This window comes from Muscardinus avellanarius, assembly GCF_963383645.1.
Source record: "Muscardinus avellanarius genome assembly, chromosome: 1".
Classification (NCBI taxonomy): Eukaryota; Metazoa; Chordata; class Mammalia; order Rodentia; family Gliridae; genus Muscardinus; species Muscardinus avellanarius.
In genome coordinates, this window is record NC_137786.1 from 66,072,872 (window position 1) to 66,092,550 (window position 19,679).

At 39.1% G+C, this 19,679-nt stretch overlaps 1 protein-coding gene and 1 pseudogene across 2 annotated transcripts in view; both read left to right on the top strand.

Moving 5' to 3' along the window:
• Positions 1 to 19,679, top strand: part of JMY (junction mediating and regulatory protein, p53 cofactor) — a gene marked incomplete at both ends in the record, with an annotated part of 85,154 nt that overhangs the window by 21,835 nt on the left and 43,640 nt on the right. Inside the window, one exon of the mRNA XM_080711627.1 lies at positions 5,334 to 5,507. Within this exon, the coding sequence (XP_080567753.1) occupies positions 5,334 to 5,507 (174 nt within the window). The remainder of the gene's footprint in view (positions 1 to 5,333; positions 5,508 to 19,679) is intronic.
• LOC308274160 (ubiquitin-ribosomal protein eS31 fusion protein-like) lies at positions 2,468 to 2,938 on the top strand (annotated as a pseudogene). Its single transcript has one exon. The product of its transcript is annotated as a ubiquitin-ribosomal protein eS31 fusion protein-like (transcript).

Sequence of the window (19,679 nt, forward strand, 5' to 3'; positions counted from 1 at the left end):
GATAGCCCCCCCCCAATGCTTGGAATTGAACCCAGAGCCTCGCACATGCCCTACCAATGAGCTACAGCTTCAGCCTGATTTTTTTTTGGTGGGGGGGGGTTAAATATTTCATTGTATAGGTGTGACATTTTACTTATCTAGTCACCTACCAAAAGACATCTTGGTTGCTACCAGATTTTGGCAATAATAACCCCCCCCCCCGCGCCCATACTAGGGATGGAACCCAAGGGCATACTACTTCTGAGCTACACCCCCAGCCCTTTTTTTTTTTTCTTTATTTTGAAACAGGGTCTCACTAAGTTGCAAAGGGCTTCACTAAGTAGCTGAGGCTGTCCTCAAAACTGAATCCTCCTGTCTCAGCCTTCCAAATGCTGGGATTACTAGCGTGCACCAGCATGTCCAGCTATAATAAAAAATTTTATAAATATTTGCATGTGAGTTTTTGTGGATGTAGGTTTTCAGTTCATTTTGATAAATATAAGGGAGCTTGATTGCTGAGTTAAATAGTAAAATATGGTTGTATAGAAGACTGTCAAGGTGGCCCTGCCATTTGCATTCTCACCAGCAGTGACTGAGAGTTTTGATTCTTCTATGTCTTCTCCTGCATTTGCTATTCTTAGGGTTTGGGGATGTCTCCATTTATTTAGGGTTTTTTTTTTTTTTTCTTTTGTGGTACTGAGGATTGAACCCTGAGGATTTTACCTTCCAGCTACATTCCCAGCCCCATGTTTTATTCTCTTTTTTGAAACAAGGTCTCACTAAGTTGCAGAGAGCCTCACTTAAGTAGCGAGACTGGCCGTGAACCTGCAATTCTCCTGTCTCAGCCTCCCAAGTACTGGGATTACAAGTGTGTGCCACCATGCCCAGCAACATTATATAATTGTTTTCCTCATATAGATCTTGTGCATTTCTTCTTTTTTGCCTGGTAATATATATGGAATTTGGAATAGTATTGTTTTTTGGGGGGCATCTTTGCCTTATGCCTAATCTTATTGGGAAAGCTTTTAGTGGCTCATTAAAATATCATGTTAGCTTGAGGATTTTTTTATAGATAATATTTACCAGGTTTAAGGAAGTTCCCCCTTTTTGCTATTTTATTAGCTGTTTCTGTTCTCTTGTTTTCCCTTTTGGTATTCCATCACCAAGTCTTTTTCTCTTTGCATTTCCATTTTGGAAGTTTCTGTTGACAATTCTGTAGCTCACAGACTTTCTTGTTTTTTGTATAAGCAGTCTAATGATAAGCCTATCAAAGGCACTTTTCATTTTTGTTACTGGTTTGATTTTTAGCATTTCCTCTTCTGAGAATATCCATCTTTTTTCTAATACCCATCTATTCTTGCATATTGTCAGTTTTCCCACTGAGCTTTTAGTATATTAATTATAGTTGTTTTAAATTCTTAGTCTGATAGCTGGGTGTGGTGGCACATATCTGTAATCACAATACTTTGGGAGGTTGAGACAGTAGGATCAGCCAGTTTAAGGACAGCTTCAGCAATTTAGGGAGACCCTGTTTCAAAAAAAAAAAAAAAAAAGGTCTGGTGGATGTAGCTCAAGGGAGAATGCCCTGGGCTTAATTCCCCAAATCAATTAATTAAGTCCTGGTCTGTTAATCCCAATATTGCAATATCTGGATCTGGTTTGGGTTGTTTCTTTGTCTCTTCAAATTGTATTTTGTTTTTTAGTATGGTGTGCAGGGTAAAAAGAATGATGTATTAGAGGTTAGGTTGTGTGTTTTTCTAGATGTCCAGCAAAAATTTGGTGGCACTTTTGTCATGTTTCTTTGGGTTTCCCTAGAAATGTAAGGATTTGAGATATACACTTTTCTCCCATTATATCTCTGTTACTATATAGGAGCCACCCTGTTGATAGAGGGTGGAAAGTGTTCCACAGTTCTTTTAGTACTGTATGAGTCCTTTGTTGTATACTTATTTATTTTTTATTTTTTGTGGGGATGAAAACCAGGGGCTTTCTACCTCCGGGCTACACTTCCAGACCTATTTTATATTTTATTTGGAGACAGGATCTCACTAAGTTGCTGAGAGCCTCACTTGGAACCTGCATGATCCTTCTGTCTCAGCCTCCCAAGTACTGGGATTACAAGTGTGCGCCACCACACCTGGCTTGTATGAGGCTTTTAGTGAGCCTTTGCCTTTGGGTTGTCATAATCTGTGTTTATCTGAGTCACTCTTATACCCACCCCCACCCCCATCCTGTGACAAGACAAGAAGAAAAGAGAGGACATGAGTTGACCTTCTTGGTGGTCAGTGAGCTTCTGGTAAAACCCCACACAGGTGAGGCTCTGGTTAAACAGCTTCTCTCAGGTCAGGCCTTGTTTAGAACAGAATGCTTTGTTATGTATTTCATACAGAAGCAGGTGGGGTGTTGTGTAATTTTCACTATGAAAGTTTGATTCAGAAAGTAAAACTCAATTTTCGGATCCGCCATCTGCGGTGGAACCTCTGCCAAGATGCAGATCTTCGTGAAAACCCTTATGGGGACCATCACACTTGAGGTTGAACCTTCAGGTACTATAGAAAATGTAAAGGCCAAGATCCAGGATAAGGAAGGAATTCCTCCTGATCAGCAAAGATTGATATTTGCTGGTAAGCAACTGGAAGATGGATGAACTTTGTCTGTCTGTACAACATTCGAAAGGAATACACCTTCATCTTGTGTTGAGACTTCCTAGTGGTGCTGAGAAAAGGAAGAAGTAGTCTTATTCCACTCTCAAGAAAAATATGCATAAGAGAAAGAAGGTTAAGTTGTCTGTCCTATAAAATACTATAAGGTCGATGAAAACAGTAAAATTAGTTGCCTTGGTTGGGAGTGCCCTTCAGATGAATGTGGTGCTGGAGTTTTTATGGCGAGCCACTTTGACAGACATTATTGTGGCAAGCGCTGCCTGACTTTTTGCTTCAACAAACCAGAAGACAAGTAATTGTGTGTGAGTTCATAAAAGACATGAGTTAGAAAAAAAGTAAAACGCAGAATTGTGAGCCGTAGGCTTCAACTCTCAAACTTTCCACACTGCAGCTGTATCCATTCACCACTTAGTTTAGGTTTTCCTCTTCTGTTCTTGGTTCCCACAGAGGTTTCTTTCTTTTTCCTCCTGCCCCCCCCCCGCCCCCCAAGAGACAGAGTCTTCTTATATTGCCTAGGCTGGCCCTGATGAAACCCTGGGCACAAGCAATCCAATCCTCCTCATTCTGGAGTAGCTGGAACTACAGGCACATGCCATCATGCCTTGCTTCCTCAGAGATTTCTGTTTGTTTTTCCTCCAGTAAGTTGTGCTTCTCTATACCTGCCTGCCTCATCAATTTTGGGGAACAGTGCCCTGTGACCTCATTTCTTTGATGGATTCAGGAAGAGTTGTTGATTTTCAATTTATTCAGCTTTTTTCTTAATTTTTTTTTTCTTTGCTGTACTGGGGATGGAACCCAGGAGCATTCTACCTCCAAGAGACACCCCCAGCCCTTATTTTATTCTTTACTTTGAAACAGGGTCTCACTGAGTTACAAAGGGCCTCACTAAGTAGTAGCCAAGGCTGTCCGCAAAATCCTCAGATTATAAGCGTGCACCACCATACCTGGATGATTCAGCTTTTTTCTTACTGTGTAGATGAGTGTTGCTTTTCAGTGTCCTTAAGTTACAATAAGGAAGATTCTAATAGGTTGTATTTTCATTATTAACCAGCTCAAAATATATTTCTTATGATCCATTCTTTTGCATGTTAATTAAGCATGCTTAATTTCTAGATGTTTGATTATTTTCCAGAAATCACATTTATTGCCAGAAAACAAAGTCTTATTTTAATTCTGTTAAAGTTTTGAGACATATTTTATGGCTTAGCATAGGTACTCACTAAAAATGTCTTTAAGTTGTTGACTGTAATTTTTCATAAATATCATTTAGATGGTTAATGATATTATTCAGATCTTTGTGTTGAATGTTTTCTAGTTTTGTCTATTGCAGAGAGGAGTGCTAAAAACCCCCAACTCTGAATTTGCCTCCTTTGTTTAATTCTGTCCATTTTTGCTTAGTGTATATTGAAGCTCTGTTATTAGGTATACATTTATTATGACTTGTTTTTCTGGTGAATTCTTTGTCTTTCTTTATGGGACATTCAATATTATTTCCAGTAATACTCTATTTGCTATTCACTCCAGCATTCTTAATACTTTACTGCTTGCTTTCAACTTACCTATGTCTTTGTATTTTTTGTTGAACTGGGGATTGAACTCCTCAGGGACATTCTATAGAATTCCAAGCTACACCTCCATCCCTCTTTATTTTTCTAGTGAGGGTCTCACTAAGTTACTTAGGCTGGCCTCAACCTGAGATCCTCCTATCTCAGCCTCCACAGATGGCTATTTTTTTTTTTTTTTTTTTTTGGTGGTACTGGGGTTCCTGGAAGCCCTTCTACCTCTGGGCTACACTCCCAGACCTATTTTTATATTTTTATTTAGAAACAGGGTCTCCTAAGCCAGCGCACGCGGCTGGCTTTGAACTTGCGTGATCCTCCTGTCTCCGCCTCCCAAGCGCGGGGATTACAAGCGTGCGCCACCACGCCCGGCTATGTCTTTATATTTAAAATTTATCTCTCAGCCGGGCATGGTGGTGCATGCTTGTAATCCCAGCATTCTGGAGGCTGAGACTGGAGGATTGCAGTTTGCAGACATCCTCAGATACTCAGTGAGGCTCTCTGCAACTTAGTGAGACCCTGTTTCAAAATAAAAGAATAAAAATAGGGCAGGGGTATAGCTCAGAGGTCAAATGCCCCTGAGTTTCATCCCTAGACCTGCAAAAAATAAAATAAAATAAAATAAAATAAAATTCATCTCTCGTAAGCAACACATAGCTGGGTTTGCTCTTTTGTATGCACTGACAGTCTACCTTTAATGTTTAGTTAAGTTGTAGTTAATGTAATTCTTGACAAGATTTGGTTTAGGACTATTTACTTTGTATCCTCTGGTTTTTCTTTCTCTTCTTGCTTTCCTACCTTATGAGTTCATTTTAATATTTTTTTACAATTCAACTTTTAAGTTATTGATTTATAATGACATCCTCTTTAAGTTATTATTCTTGTAGTGTTTATTAAAAGGAGAACACTACTAGATAGGCTAAGCAGGAGTATGCCCCCAGCCCCTGCATGACTCGGCTGTGGCCTTGTAGTGACACATGGAGATGAGTGGTAAAATGAGTCCTTTTAGTTTCCTCCTAAGTTTTTAGGGCCCCAGAGTGCCAAACTGCTAGGGAGGGAGTTAAAAGCAAGTAGAGTACTTATAGATTACTATATTAAATTGTCTTAGTATTGAAACTTTCTTATTCTCCAGCTCTTGGATAAGCACAAGAATACAGAGAGTATGGTGGAGCTTCTGGACTTGTATCAAATGGAGGATGAAGCCTATAGCAGCCTTGCAGAAGCAACAACTGAACTCTATCAGTATTTACTGCAGCCATTTCGAGACATGAGAGAACTTGCCATGCTACGAAGACAGCAGATCAAGGTAATTTTGTGGGTTTTTTTTTTTTTTTTTTTTTTTTTTTTTTTTTTTTTTTGGTGGTACTGGGGATTGAACCCAGGGGCATATTCTACCTCTGACCTGTACTTTCAGCACATTTTTTTTTTTTTTTTTTTTTTTTTTTTTGGGCATTGGGGGTGGAACCCAGAGGCATTCTACCTCCAAGCTATACCCCCAGCTCAACTTTTTTATTCTTTATTTTGAAACAGGGTCTCACTGAGTTGCAAAGGGCCTCTCACTAAGTAGCTGAGGCTGTCCCCAAACCAGGATCCTCCTGTCTCAGCCTCCGGAATGCTGGGATTACAAGGGTGAGCCACCACGCCCGGCTTAAAATTGAAATTTTAAAAACAGTTACCTCCCTGTACAAAAAGTTTTTAAGGATACATTTAAACAAAAATGAAAATTGTGTGCAAGAAAAATTATAGAACTTTGCAGAGTGAAATTATAGGATGATATAATGAAAATGAATGAATGAGGTGATGGAGCATATTAATAGATTGTAAGTCTCAATATTTATACATCAATATTTTGTTTGGTCAGTTTTTTTTTTTTTTTTTGGTTGTTGTTGTTGCAATAATGAACTATCTGAGGTGGGCTAATTTTATTTTTTTTAAAAAAAGTTTTTTTAGCTCAGTTTTGGAAGTTCAAAGTCCAGCCTGGTACAGGCAATGGAGAGGGCTTCCACTAGTTTTATCACCTCATGGTGGATGCAGTGGTGTCTGTGGGGATTATTTGAGTATACCCCAAAAAACAAATTCAGGGTTTTTAATATTTAAAATATTTTATTTAAAAAAGTTGGGGAAGATACTGGGGATTGAACTCAGACATTCTACCTCTGAGCTACACTGCCAGACCTTTTTTTTTTTTTTTTTTGCAGGTCTGGGGATGGAACCCAGAGGCATTCAAGCTATAGGCCCTGTCCTAATTTTTATTCTTTATTTTGAAACAGAGTCTCACTAAATTACAGAGGGCCTCACTAAGTAGCTGAGGCTGTCTGCAAACCGGGATCCTCTGGTCTCAGCCTCCAAAATGCTGGGATTACAAGTGTGTGCTACCACGCCCAGCCTCCAGTATTCTTTTCTTTGAGTAGCTGAGGCTGGCTGAGAACCTGTGATCCTTCTGTCTGAGCTTCCCAAATATATATATATATATATATATATATATATTTATATTTATATATTTATATATATATTATATATTATATATTTATATATATTTATATATATTATATATATTTATATATTTATATATATATTATATATATATTTATATATTACTTTAAGATATATATATATATCTTAAAGTAATATATAAAACTTAAAGTATATATAAATTAAAACCACACCCACTTTAAGTTTTATTATATATATATATAATTTTTTTTTTTTTTTTTTGGTAGTACTAGGAATGGTACCTAGGGATTTTCTACCTCTGGGCTATACTCACGGACCTTTTTTGGAAACGGTCTCACTAAGGTACTGAGAGCCTCACTAAGTAGCTGAGGTTGGCTTGGAGCCTGCACAGTCCTCCTGTCTCAGCCTCCCAAGTACTGGGATTACACCACCATACCCAGCTTTTAAATTTTATTTTATTTATTTATTTTTTGTTTGTTTGTTTGTTTTTTTTTTTTTTGGTGGTACTGGGGTTCCTGGAAGCCCTTCTACTTCTGGGCTACACTCCCAGACCTATTTTTACATTTTTTATTTGGAAACAGGGTCTCCTAAGCCAGCGCGCGCGGCTGGCTTCGAACCTGCGCGATCCTCCTGTCTCAGCCTCCCAAGCGCGGGGATTACAAGCGTGCGCCACCACGCCCGGCTTAAATTTTATTTTTAAATTAGCAAATAAAAAATATATATTTATTCTCTACAACATGATATTTTGCAATTTATACATTGTGCAATGGCTAAATTGAACTACTTAACATGTATTATATACTTGTACTTAAAATAGGTTTTCAGCAAATTTTTTAAAAATATAAAGTTAAATATAGTTACCATATTTGTATAGATCTCTTGAACTTATTGCTCCTAACTGAAATTTTATATCTTTTAAACAATATCTTTTCAAGATGGTGGTTCATCATCCTGTCTCCACCAACCCTAATTACTACCATTCTGCTCAGTGCTTTTATGAGTTCAGCTTTTTAGATTTCACATATAAGTGAGATATGTGGTATTTGTCTTTTTGGTGTACCTGGCATATTTCCCTTAATGTAATGACTTCCAGGTTCATTGATGTGATCACAAAGTTTCTTCTTTTTTAAAAAACAATCACATTTCAGTGTGTGTGTCTGTATGTGTGTGTGCCCGCGTTATCTGTATCCATTCATCTATTTGTGGACACTAAGGTCAGTTCTATCTCTCTGCATTGTGAATAATGCTGCGATACACACAGGAGTGCAGATATCTTAACAGAACGATTTCATATTTGAGTATATACCCAGAAGTAGTATATCCGCATCTTGTGGTGGCTCTATCTTTAATTCTGTGAAACTTCCACACTGATTTCCATAATGGCTTACTAATTCTCATTTCTGCCAACAGCGTGCAAAGGTTCCCTTTTCTCCTCCTTTTCAATACTTGTTCTTTTTCTTTCCTACTTATTTTTTATAGCCTTTCTAATAGGTATGAGGCAACATCTTATATTGATTTTAACTTTCATTTCACAGGTGACTAGTGATGTTGACCATTTTTTATATACCCGTAGGTCATTTGCATGTCTTGTCTGTTCAGGTCCTTTGCCCAGTTTAATTTGGTCCTGCTACTGTGTTCTTCATATATATTAACCCCTTGTTAGATGTATAGTTTGCTAACGTATTCCATAGGTGTCTTTTATTCATCTGGTAGTTTCCTTTTCTATTAAGAAGACTTTCCTGTTTGATATCATCCTTTTTCTTGGTACTAGGGAATGAACCCAGTGGCATTCTACATCCAAACTCCAGCCAGCCTTTTTTATTTTTTTATTTTAAAACAAAGTTTTGCTAGGTTGCTGAGGCCACTCTTGAACCTGTGATCCTTCTGTCTTCCTTTCAGGTACTGGTATTACAGGTGTGCATCACTACACCCAGCTTCCTAACACCAATTCATTTTTAAAGATATGCTTCTTTCCTCTTTGTATATTCAGTTATCATTGGAATTGTGATAGAGATTACATTGAACCCTTAGATTTCATTGACTATTTAAATGATATTTTTCCAGTCCACGAACGAACATAGGTTATTTCATTTATTTTCAAGAAATATACAAATTAATTATGAAAATAATGCAGAAAAGTAAAAGGACCAGCTAGGCATGGTGGCATACCCCTGTAATTCTAGTACTTGGGAGGCTGAGACAGGAGGATCTCATGTTTGAGGACAGCCTCAGCAGGCAGTGAGATTCTTGTCAAACTAGCAAGACCCTGTTTGAAAAGAAAAATTAAATATAGGGCTGGGGATGTAACTTGGAGGCAGAATGCCCCTGGATTCAATCCTCAGTACCATACACACACAAAAAGTAAAGGGCCTAGTCATAACAATTTTGAAAAAGAAGTTGGAGAACTTATTACCTGATTTTTTAAAAAACTTAAAAACTTACTAAAAAACTAGAGAAATCCAGATAGCATGACATTGTCTTAGGATAAATATGTAAATCTATGGTGCAGAATAGAATTCAGAAAATGGCCTGTGATTGTTTGGTCATTTAGCTCTACACAAAGCAACAAGACACTTCAGTGGGGTGGGGGTGGGGGAATAGTCTTTGATTCACCAGCACTACCACCAGTGCCGGGACTGGAACCCGTGGCCTTGTACATGCTATGCAAGTACTCTACCACCCAGCTGCAACCCAGCTAAGAATAATCTTTCAACAAATGGTGGTGGAAACAAGTATACACTCAAAGAGGAAAAATTGAACCTCGCTCCTTACTCTAGATAAATAAATAAACTCAGTCCATGTTATACATAGACTATAACTCAGTATCATAGATCTAAATAAGAAGACTAGAACTATAGAACTTATAAGAAGGTATAGAAAAAAGTTTTTAAAATGTTTGGTAAGGAATTGCAAGGTTTTAATAGACAGGAAAAAAGCTTCAGCCTTAAACTGAAATTTGATTCATTGGACATGTTTGCCCTTTGGAATATTAAGAACATGAGAAGGCAAGCCTTAGACTGAGAGAAAATATGTGTGCCTATATCTTATAAAGGAACTTGATAGCTCTGTACACAAAAATCAAAACTCAAAGAACAGGCTAAATTTTCTAAAAAGACAGTTAAAATATGGCCAATAGGTAAACACAAAGATGCTTACCTCGCTAGTAGTCAGCAAAGAAATAAAAATTAAAAACCATAATGAGAGCCAGGCGTGGTGGTGGCACATGCATGTAATCCCAGCATTCCGGAGGCTGATTTGTGAGGATTGCAGTTCGCTGACAGCCTCAGCTACTTAGGCCCTCTGAAACGCAGTGAGACCTTATTTCAAAATAAAGAATAAAAAAATAGGGCAGGGGGTATAGCTCTGAGGTTGAATGCCCCTGGATTCCATTCCCAGACCTGCCCCCCCCCAAAAAAAAAAACCATAACAAGATACAATCATACACCATTAGAGTAGCAAAACTAAATTGTCAGTCCCACGGGCTGGTAGGAATATGGAGCACACAGAATTTTCATACATTGTCAGTAGGATTTTGTTTTATTTTATTTATTTATTTATTTATTTATTTATTTATTTATTTTGGTGGTACTGGGGGTTGAACCCAAGGGCCTTTTCACCTCTGGGCTATACTCCCAGGCCTATTTTATACTTTATTTGGAAACAGGGTCTCACTAAGTTGCTGAGAGCCTCACTATGTAGCGGGGGGCTGGCTTTGAACCTGCGTGATCCTCTTGCCTCAGTCACTTTTGAAAACACCTTGGTTCTTTGTTCAAGTTTTAAGCATGTATGTTACTGTACAATCAGCTGTTAGACTCCGAGGTGTGTTTTTTTCCCCTCCAGTACTGGGGATTGAACCCTGGGGCATTCCACCTTCCAGTTACATCCCCAGCCCTATTTTTTAATCTTTATTTTGAAACTGGGTCTCTTTAAATTGCAGAGGGCCAGACTAAGTAGCTGAGGACGGCCAGGAACCTGTGATCCTCCTGTCTCAGCCTCCCAAGTGCTGGAATTACAAGCATGCTCCACCACACCCAGCTTGTTTGTTTTTTAATTGAACCCAGGCACAGTTTACCTCTGAGCTACACCCTAGCCCTTTGTAATTGTTACTTGAAACTGGATCTCATTAAGTTGCTGAGGGCTTCACTATGTTGCTGAGGGCTGACATTGAACCTGCTATCCTCTGTCTCAGCCTCTGAAATATTGGGATGACAGGGGGTTGCCACTGAGCCCACCTGGCTTTTCTGTAAGTCTTGAAATGTATTGGTCCTACACCCCCTCCTCAAGTAAAGTCTATAAGTGCTTTTATGTGAAATAGAAACAATGCATCTACCCTCTACCCCTCCCACAGATTTGAAAAAGAGCCCCTATGCGGCAGTTGCAGAAATACACATTTCTTGGTAAAGCAGGGGCAGTATTTAGTCTCAACTCCCATGGTTAGGTGTTTTTGAACAGGGTGCAGTTTTTACACTGTTGTGCCACTGTGCTATGGAATGCCAGTGGGAACTCAGTAGTACTACCACTGTATATTATAGATACTGGTCTCTTATCCAAGCCTTATTTTCTTTGCTCACTTTGCTTTTAAATTAGAGTAAGATCGGGGCATTATACACGCTTGGCAAGTGCTCACCCAACCACTGTGCCACAACCCCAGCCTCTTGCTTTTCCTTATGTTGTCTCCCCCTCCTCTACCCACCCCAGCAAGGTCTCGCTATGTTGGTCAGGTTGGCTGTGAACTCAGAATCTTTCTGCTTCCACCTTCCAAAGTAGCTGACATTACAGGCTCCCTCCCTCTCTCCCTTCTACTGAACCCGGGGCATTTTACCTCTGAGCTATACCCCCACCCCTTATTTTATTTTGATTTTGTTTTAAAACAGGGTCTTGCTAGGTTGCTGAGAGTCTTGTTACTTCCTGAGGCTATCCTCGAACCTGCAATCCTCATGTATCACCCTCCCAAGTACTGGGATTACAGGCGTGCACCACCACACCTGGCTCCCAGCTTACTTTAGAAAATAAATAGGGCCTCACGTAGGCTGTCACCAACTTAGTGAGAACCTGTTTCAAAATAAAGAATAAAAATTAGGGCTGAGGGAGTAGCTTAGAAGCAGAATGCCTCTGGGTTCCATCCCCAGTGCTGCAAAAAAAAAAGGTAATTAAAATAAATAAATACATCATTTCACACTCTTGCCTGGGATATTAAAAAGCTCTCAATATTTGTTTATCATTGAAGAGTCATTTTTAGGAAACTATGGCCTGGAAAATTTGCACTGTGGATGCTACTACATATTATATTCATTTCTTGACATTGCTTCACCACTAGGTTCCCCTCACTCTAGTGTCACAGAGAAAATCATCACACTAGCTCAGCAAGTGATAGACTTTATGATGAGTAGTTCTGTGGCAGAAAATTTGTGGGTTTTTTTTTTTTGGTGTGTGTGTGTGTGTGTGTGTGTGTGTGTGTGTGTGTGTGTGTGTGTGTGTTACTGGGGGTGGAACCCAGAGGCTTTCTACCTCTGGGCTATACTCCCAGCCCTATTTTATATTTTATTTGAAACTAAGTAGCTGAGGCTGGCTTCAAACCTGTGCGATCCTCCTGTCTCAGGAAAATTTGTGTTTATAAAACTAGTTTCACTCTCTTAGCTACCTAAACCAACACAGACTTTTCCCTCCCATATTAAAATAGCTCTGTTTTCTTTCTGGCTCTGAAATTCAAAACAGAGGTGTCATTGTTTTTAGCACACGAACCAGTGTTGTACTTCTTCAAGTTTGCCAAGTTAGGAAAAGAACTTAAGAGTATCCTTGCTTAATGCCTTAGGTATGATAAATTATTAAACAAGGATCTTAACAGTTGTCTGCAATATTATCACTATTAAGTTTAAGAAGTTAGAATAAATGCATGGGGAAAAACATAGAAAGCATGTTTGTGTTTTATGTATTTGTGAACGTACATGTTAGTGAAGGTGGAGACATGAATCCCACAGCAAACACAAGTTATCTTCAGATAATTGCTCCAGAATTTTCCAGAAATCTTTACTTTCTCAACTTGTATGCTTCTCTTCCATTGATTAAGGTTTCTGAATTTATTCATGAAAACAAAAATGATCTACTGACTTTTTTGAATTTTGAACATTTTTTGTTCTGTTCATTACTTTATCAGAGGACTTTTTTTGGAATTAGGGATTGAACTCGGGGGCTTTCTACCTCCAAATGACACTGCCAGCCGCCTGTGTGTGTGTGTGTGTGTGTGTGTGTGTGTGTGTGTGTGTGTGTTTTATACTAGGGATTGAATGCCCAGGTGCCTTCTATCTCTGAGCTATACTACCCAGAACCCTTTTTATTTTTTGTTTGGAAATGGAAATTGGGTCTCACTAGGTTGCTGAGAATCTAGCTAAGTTGCTGAGGCTATCCTTGATCCTTCTGTGTTAACCTCCCCAGTGCTGGGATATTACAGTTGTCTGCCACCACATCCGGTTTTTTATTCTGAAACAGTGTCTCACAAAGATGCTGAGGCTGTCCTTAAACCTGTGATCCTCCTGTCTGAGCTTTACAAATACTATGATTATAAACATGGGCCACCATACTCAGCTAACAGGGCATGTGATATAAAGATTTATTTCTAGATATAGGGGAGTGGTCTAGGGATTGAACCCAGGGGCATTCTGCCTTTGAGCTATACTTCCTACCCTGTTTTTATTTGTTTGTTTGTTTGTTTGTTTGTTTATTTATTTATTTTGTAGTGCTGGGGAAAGAACCCAGGGGCATTCTACCTCTGAGCTACACCCCAGCCCTGTTTTTTATTCTTTTTTTTTTTTTTTAAACAGGGTCTTACTGAGTTGCAAAGGGCCTCACTAAGTAGCTGAGGCTGTGTGTTAACTGCCATCCTCCTGTGTCAGCCTCCCAAATGCTGGGATTACAAGTGTGCGCCATCATGCCTGGCTTATTTTTATTTTGAATCAGGATCTTGCTAAGTTGGTAAGAGCCTCACTAAGTTGCTGAGGCTGTCCTCGAACTTGCAATTCTCCTGTCTCAGCCTCCCAGAAAGGAACCTTAAAGTACCTCAAAGGAAGCAATTAGAAAGTCACCACTCAGCCAACAACTGACAACTCAACTGGCAACTTGCCTTGTCCACCTGGTTCCTCAAAGGTGCCTTCTTTAGCCAGGGGTGGTGGTGGTGGTGGTGGTGGTGGTACAAGCCCATAATCCCAGTGCTTAGGAGGCTGAGGAAGATCACAGGTTCAAAAACAGCCTTGGCAAGTAGTAAGACTCATTAACCTAGTGGTACTGTTTCCAAATAAGAAACAAAATTGGGCTGAGGTGTAGCTTGAAGGTAGAATGCCTCTGGGTTCAATCCCTAGTACCAACAAACAAACAAACAAACACTCCTAGGGTTGGGGGGGGAACAAGGGGAAAGGGTTGGGATTATTAAAATTTAAGCATAGAGAACAAGTCTCCTCTTCCTTCAAAACCTCTGTATCAGCAAAGCCTATAGGGATTTGCAGGCCCTAAGCCTTAGCATTCCAAGGCAGAAGGATGAACTTAGACAAAAATGTACATACTTCAGAGTTGATAGATGTTATGGCTGTTCCTCATAGTCAGGCAAGGTGGCACATGTTAGTAAGCTCAGTACTTGGGAGGCTGAGACTGGAGGAACTCAGGTTCAAGGCCCATGCCAGACCGTTTCAAAATAAAAACGGGCTGGGGATGTTGCACAGTTGTTGAATGTCCCTGGATTCAGTCTCCAGTACCACAACAAAACAGTTTAGAAGACCCTGTTGTGCACTTCCAGTTCTGCAGTTTTGAAAATGTGAAGGAACAAAGTACAAGGTAGATTTAAATAGCTATTAAAGGCTTTAGACTTTACTGTCAAAAATCTATGTGTAATACATGTTATTTCCATTTCTCTTTTCTTTGCACTGTGAATAAAAGATAAGAAGTTTGGTTCTGTCTTAGGTCCTGAGTAAGATGTAAAAATTTTGACTTGCAGCATAAATGAACTTCTAGTCCATACTTGCAAATTAGTACCCTTAAGCTTTTAGATAAATGTGTTTTTTTTTTTTTGTTTGTTTTTGTTTTTTTGTGGTACTGGGGATTGAACCCAAGGGTATTCTATCTTCGAGTTACACCCCCAGCCTGTTTTTTTTAATTCTTCCCTCCCTCCCCCCCCCCCCCTCTGGTGGTACTTGAGATGAAACCAGGGGCATTCTACCTCCAAGCTACACTCTCAGCCCTATTTTCTTTTTTTTCCCCTTTCTCCCTCCCTTTCTCTTTTATTTGTTTTTATGGTACTAGAGGTGAAACCCAAGGGCTTTCTACCCCTAGGCAACACTCCCAGACCTATTTTATATTTTATTTTGAAAAAGGTCTCACTAAGTTGCTAAGAGCCTTACTAAGTACCTGAGGCTGGCTTTGAACCTGTGTAATCCTCCTATCTCAGTCTCCCAATTGCTGGGGTTACAAGTATGCACCACCACACCCACTTTATTTTGAAACAAGGTCTCACTAAGTTGCAGAGGGCCTCACTATGTATCTGAGGCTGTCCAAGAACCTGCGATCTTCCTGTCTTAGCCTCCCAAGTACTGGGATTACAAACGTGTGCCACCACACCTGGCTTAATGTATGTGTTTTAAAATTAGAGGTAATTCAACAAAAAAAAGAACAAACCTTGATGTTTTTCTTGTAAGCAAACAAGTCCTGTAGACTTCTTAAATCATAGATCAAGCCTTAATATACCCATTATTGCATAGAATCTCACAGAGGCTTCCTATTTCCTTTAGAAAAGTATATACTACAGACCTTATTGTGACAACCTGCATTTCTAGTCTTACCTCCCATTGCATTTCCATGCTTCACCCAAGCTCTCGCTCTGCTAACTCCTCTCTCACCCTTACCAGGCACTGCATGCTGCATTACCTGCCTCTGGACTTTTGCTCATGACAGTCCTTCCCTCCAGTCTACCCTTTGGGGTTGCTCTCTCCCCATATACTCTGCAATAGCTGTCAGAATCATAGCTCTCTTTTAAAACCACATACAGTTTACTTACCATTTCCTTTAAAAGGTCTGACTTGACTTTGCACCCCAACTTCTAGAACCCCTATTTCTTTCCTGTCACATTCTGTTGCGATACTTTTCTATATTCTCTTGTAATTTTTTTTGAGTGTCAGTGGCCTTCATTAGGCCAAAATCTTGCTGTCTCCTGCTATTTTCATTGATTGGAACTGAGCAAATGTGAAATACATCATTGTTTTTATCAGATAATTGGTTTGATAGGTAATTTGTGAAAGATCTCCCATAGAGTCATGTCATTTAATCTCAAAACTGATTTCTACATCATTGATATCTCTGCCCCGCCTCACCAATTATAGTGTAAGTTTCTTAGGAGGATAATATATATCTTAACTCATATTTGTACCCTCTGAAGCACTGAAGTATACTAGTCTATTTATTAAAATTATATAATCAAAATGACTATATTAGCCATAAGAATGTCTAAAAGGGAGAAAAAGATCACCATATCTAGTGCATATTTGATTCCTGAAGTTGGTTGGCGGTACAGTAACCATCTTAGAATTAAAAAAAAATAATATAATTCAAATGATTAGATAATTGGCTATCAAGAACCCAGGCTTCTATTTTTTACTTAATTTTTTTTTTTTTTTTTTTTTTTTTTTTTTTTTTTTTTTTTTTTTTTTTTGCTTGGCACTGTTTTTGATTTATTTATTTCTTATTTGGAAACAGTATTGCTAGGTTACTGAGAGCCTTGCTAAGTTGCTGAGGCTGGGTTTGAACCTGCTGTCCTCCTATCTCAGCCTTCCAAGTACTGGGATTACAAACCTATTCCACCACACCAGATGTGGAACTAACATAATGTCATTTCCAACTCCTTTTTTTTTTTTTTTTTTTGCGGTACTGGGCTGGAACCCAGTGGCATTCTACCTCCAAGCTACACGCCCAGCCCTATTTTTTATTCTTTATTTTGAAACAGGGTCTCACTGAGTTGCAAAGGCCTCACTAACTGAGGCTGTCTGTGAACTGAGCCTTAATGGAGCCATTTTGGTTCTTAATCATATCTCTGTTTCTTCCATGTACCTTGTACTCTGGAAAAAAGTAACTCATAATTTTGCTTCTTGTTGTGTCTCATATAGAAACATGAACTAATTGTTTGACAAGAAATAGGAAACCAGCTGGGTGTGGTGGTGCACACCTCTAATCCTAGTATTTGGGGTACTGAGACAGGAGGATGGAAGGTTTGCGGCCAGCCTCAGGCACTTAGTGAGGCCCTCAACTACTTAGTGAAACCTTTATTCCAAGTAAAGAATAAAAAGTAGGGTGGGGGGTGTAGCTCAGAGGTAGAATACCCCTGAGTTCAATCCCCAGTTCCACAAAAAGAAAGAAAGAAAAAGAAAAAAAAGAAACTTTTTGGAATAATGTGCTAGACTGTGTAGTTGGTATGGTTTGTGAACTCATGACATAAAATTAGTTTTTTCTAGTAAACAGTTCTGGGGGAAAAAAATGTATAAAAGATTGGAAGGCAGCCATGTTCACTATTATACCACCAATACACCCAAAGACAAAAGCTTGAAAAGTGCAGTTTGCACGGGTTTTGTTGCGTTTTGTCTCGTGGTACCTGGGACATTTGAACACAAGGGGCGTTCTACTTCTGAGTTAAGCCCCCAGCTCTATTTTATTTCTGTATTTTGAAGCAGGGTCTTACTAAATTACAGAAGACCTTGCTAAGTTGGCTGAGACTAGCCTGCTGTCTTCCTCTGCTTCTCAAGTACTGGGATTTAGGTATGCACCACTGAACCTAGCTTGGTTTACAGTATTTGTTTGTTTTCTTATATATTTATTGTGGTACCGGGGATTGAACCTAGGGGCATTCCACCTCCAAGCTAGATCCCTAGCCTGGTTTTATTTTTTATTTGGAAACAGCATCTTGTTTAAGTGCTACGGCTAGCTTTGAACCTGCCATTCTGTCTCAGCCTCCCAATTACTTGGATTGCAGGTGTGAACCACCATGCCTGGCTCAGTTTATAGTTTTTAAACAGGAAAAAACACTTTCCCATAATCCACCACCTAAAGGTGATATCAATAATGGGAATGGTAGTACATATCTGTAATCTCCGTACTTGGGAGGCTAAGTCAGGAGGACTGCAAATTAATGAGACTGTTTCAAAATTTAAAAATGAAAATGGTTGGAGGTATAGCTCAGTGGTAGAATGCCCTGGGTTCAATCCCCAGTAGAATGAATGAATAAATTAGTAAATATCATAATACATTTTATATTTTTATAGAAATCTTTTAGATCATTATTATTGGGGGGGGGCGATGCTGAGTATTGAACTTAAGCCTTGTGTATGCTAGGAAAATATTTTACCACTATTTTACTACCCTCTCCCCCAGCCCACTTTTAATTAAGTAATTGAAATTAAATTTATGAGAGCAGGATATGGTGGCACACACCTATAATCCCAGTACTTGGCAGGCTGAGATAGGAGTATTGTGGTTCAAGGACAGCCTCAGCTACTGAGACTCATCAACCTAGCAAGACCCTGTATCCAAATAAGAAATCAAATCAGGCTGGGGTTATAGCTCGGAGGTAGAATGCCTCCGGGTTCAATCCCCAGTACAACAACAACAACAAAAAAGCAAAGAAATTATGTCTTATGATTTTGATGCATCTTTACCTGATATTAAGAGCATCATTTCCTAAAACTTCACAAATACTAGTTATTGCATAAAATTGTATTTTGAAGAATATATATGATATATAACTTCCTTATCAGATATCTAAGATTCATTTTTCCCTTTTATTTTAAACAACCTTGTATTGTGAACATCTCTGATCATTGTTATTATCTGAAGAGGTTTTCCTCTGGGAACTTCCATGCTGCATTTAGATTCTGTTGGCTACCAATCATTTACCCTGCTCTGTGATTTCCCATGAAGTCTCTATTTTCCACATAATCAGATTTCTCAGAAGAGTTTTATGTATGTGTCTACATTTCTTCTGATTACAAAGAAAGTATGGAGGTGAATTTCAGTCATTTAGGAAGTATTTAACAGTGTCTTGTTCACTCATCAGGCAAAGTATTAGTATTTATAAGTTCACAAATAATAAAAATCATGATTTTTTGTTGTTTTTTTATTTTGTGGTACTGGGGATGGAACCCAGGGCGATTCTACCTCCAAGCTATACTCCCAACTCTATTTTTTATTTTTTATTTTGAAACAAGGTATCACTAAGTAGCTAAGGCCCTCCTCAAACCATGATCCTCCTGTCTCAGCCTCCCAAACAAGTGTGCACCACCACCCAGTTTAAAGTATGATTGTAATAATTGCTGTGAAGTTTAAATGTATAGATATTGCACTGATGAGCCTATTGTGGAAAGTCTAAGAATACTTTCATAAACCAGTAATTGAGCCAAGATCTGAAGTGAGATCTGAAGTTGTGATGGGCCTTAATTGGTAAAGGGAGTTTGCTTCTTACTCCACAACCAATGTTGCTGTGTTCAGTGATCTTCTGCTGTTGGGTCAGTGGATGCTACTTCTCATCCTACGCCACTGCTAGGTGGTGTGTAACACCAAGAGCAGTTTCTTCTTCCTTGAATCTTGCAGCTTCTAGGTTTCACTGTGTCTCTCACTTGTTTTTTTGTTTTTTTGTTTTTTTTTTTTTTTTTGGTGGTACTGGGGTTCCTGGAAGCCCTTCTACCTCCGGGCTACACTCCCAGACCTATTTTTACATTTTTATTTGGAAACAGGGTCTCCTAAGCCAGCGAGCACAGCTGGCTTCGAACCTGCGCGATCCTCCTGTCTCTGCCTCCCAAGCGCGGGGATTACAAGCGTGCACCACCACACCCGGCTTCTCACTTGGTTTTTGTAGGCCCTTAAAGTAGGGCCTCACTTGAGGACTCCTCAAGCCTCAGTCACAGCCTTTTTCTTATTACTTCCTTAGATGTACTCATTTACTGTCATGGCTTTAAAAAGGCCTTTTGTGTGTCCATGGTGCCTGCATTTATATCTCTGGGTG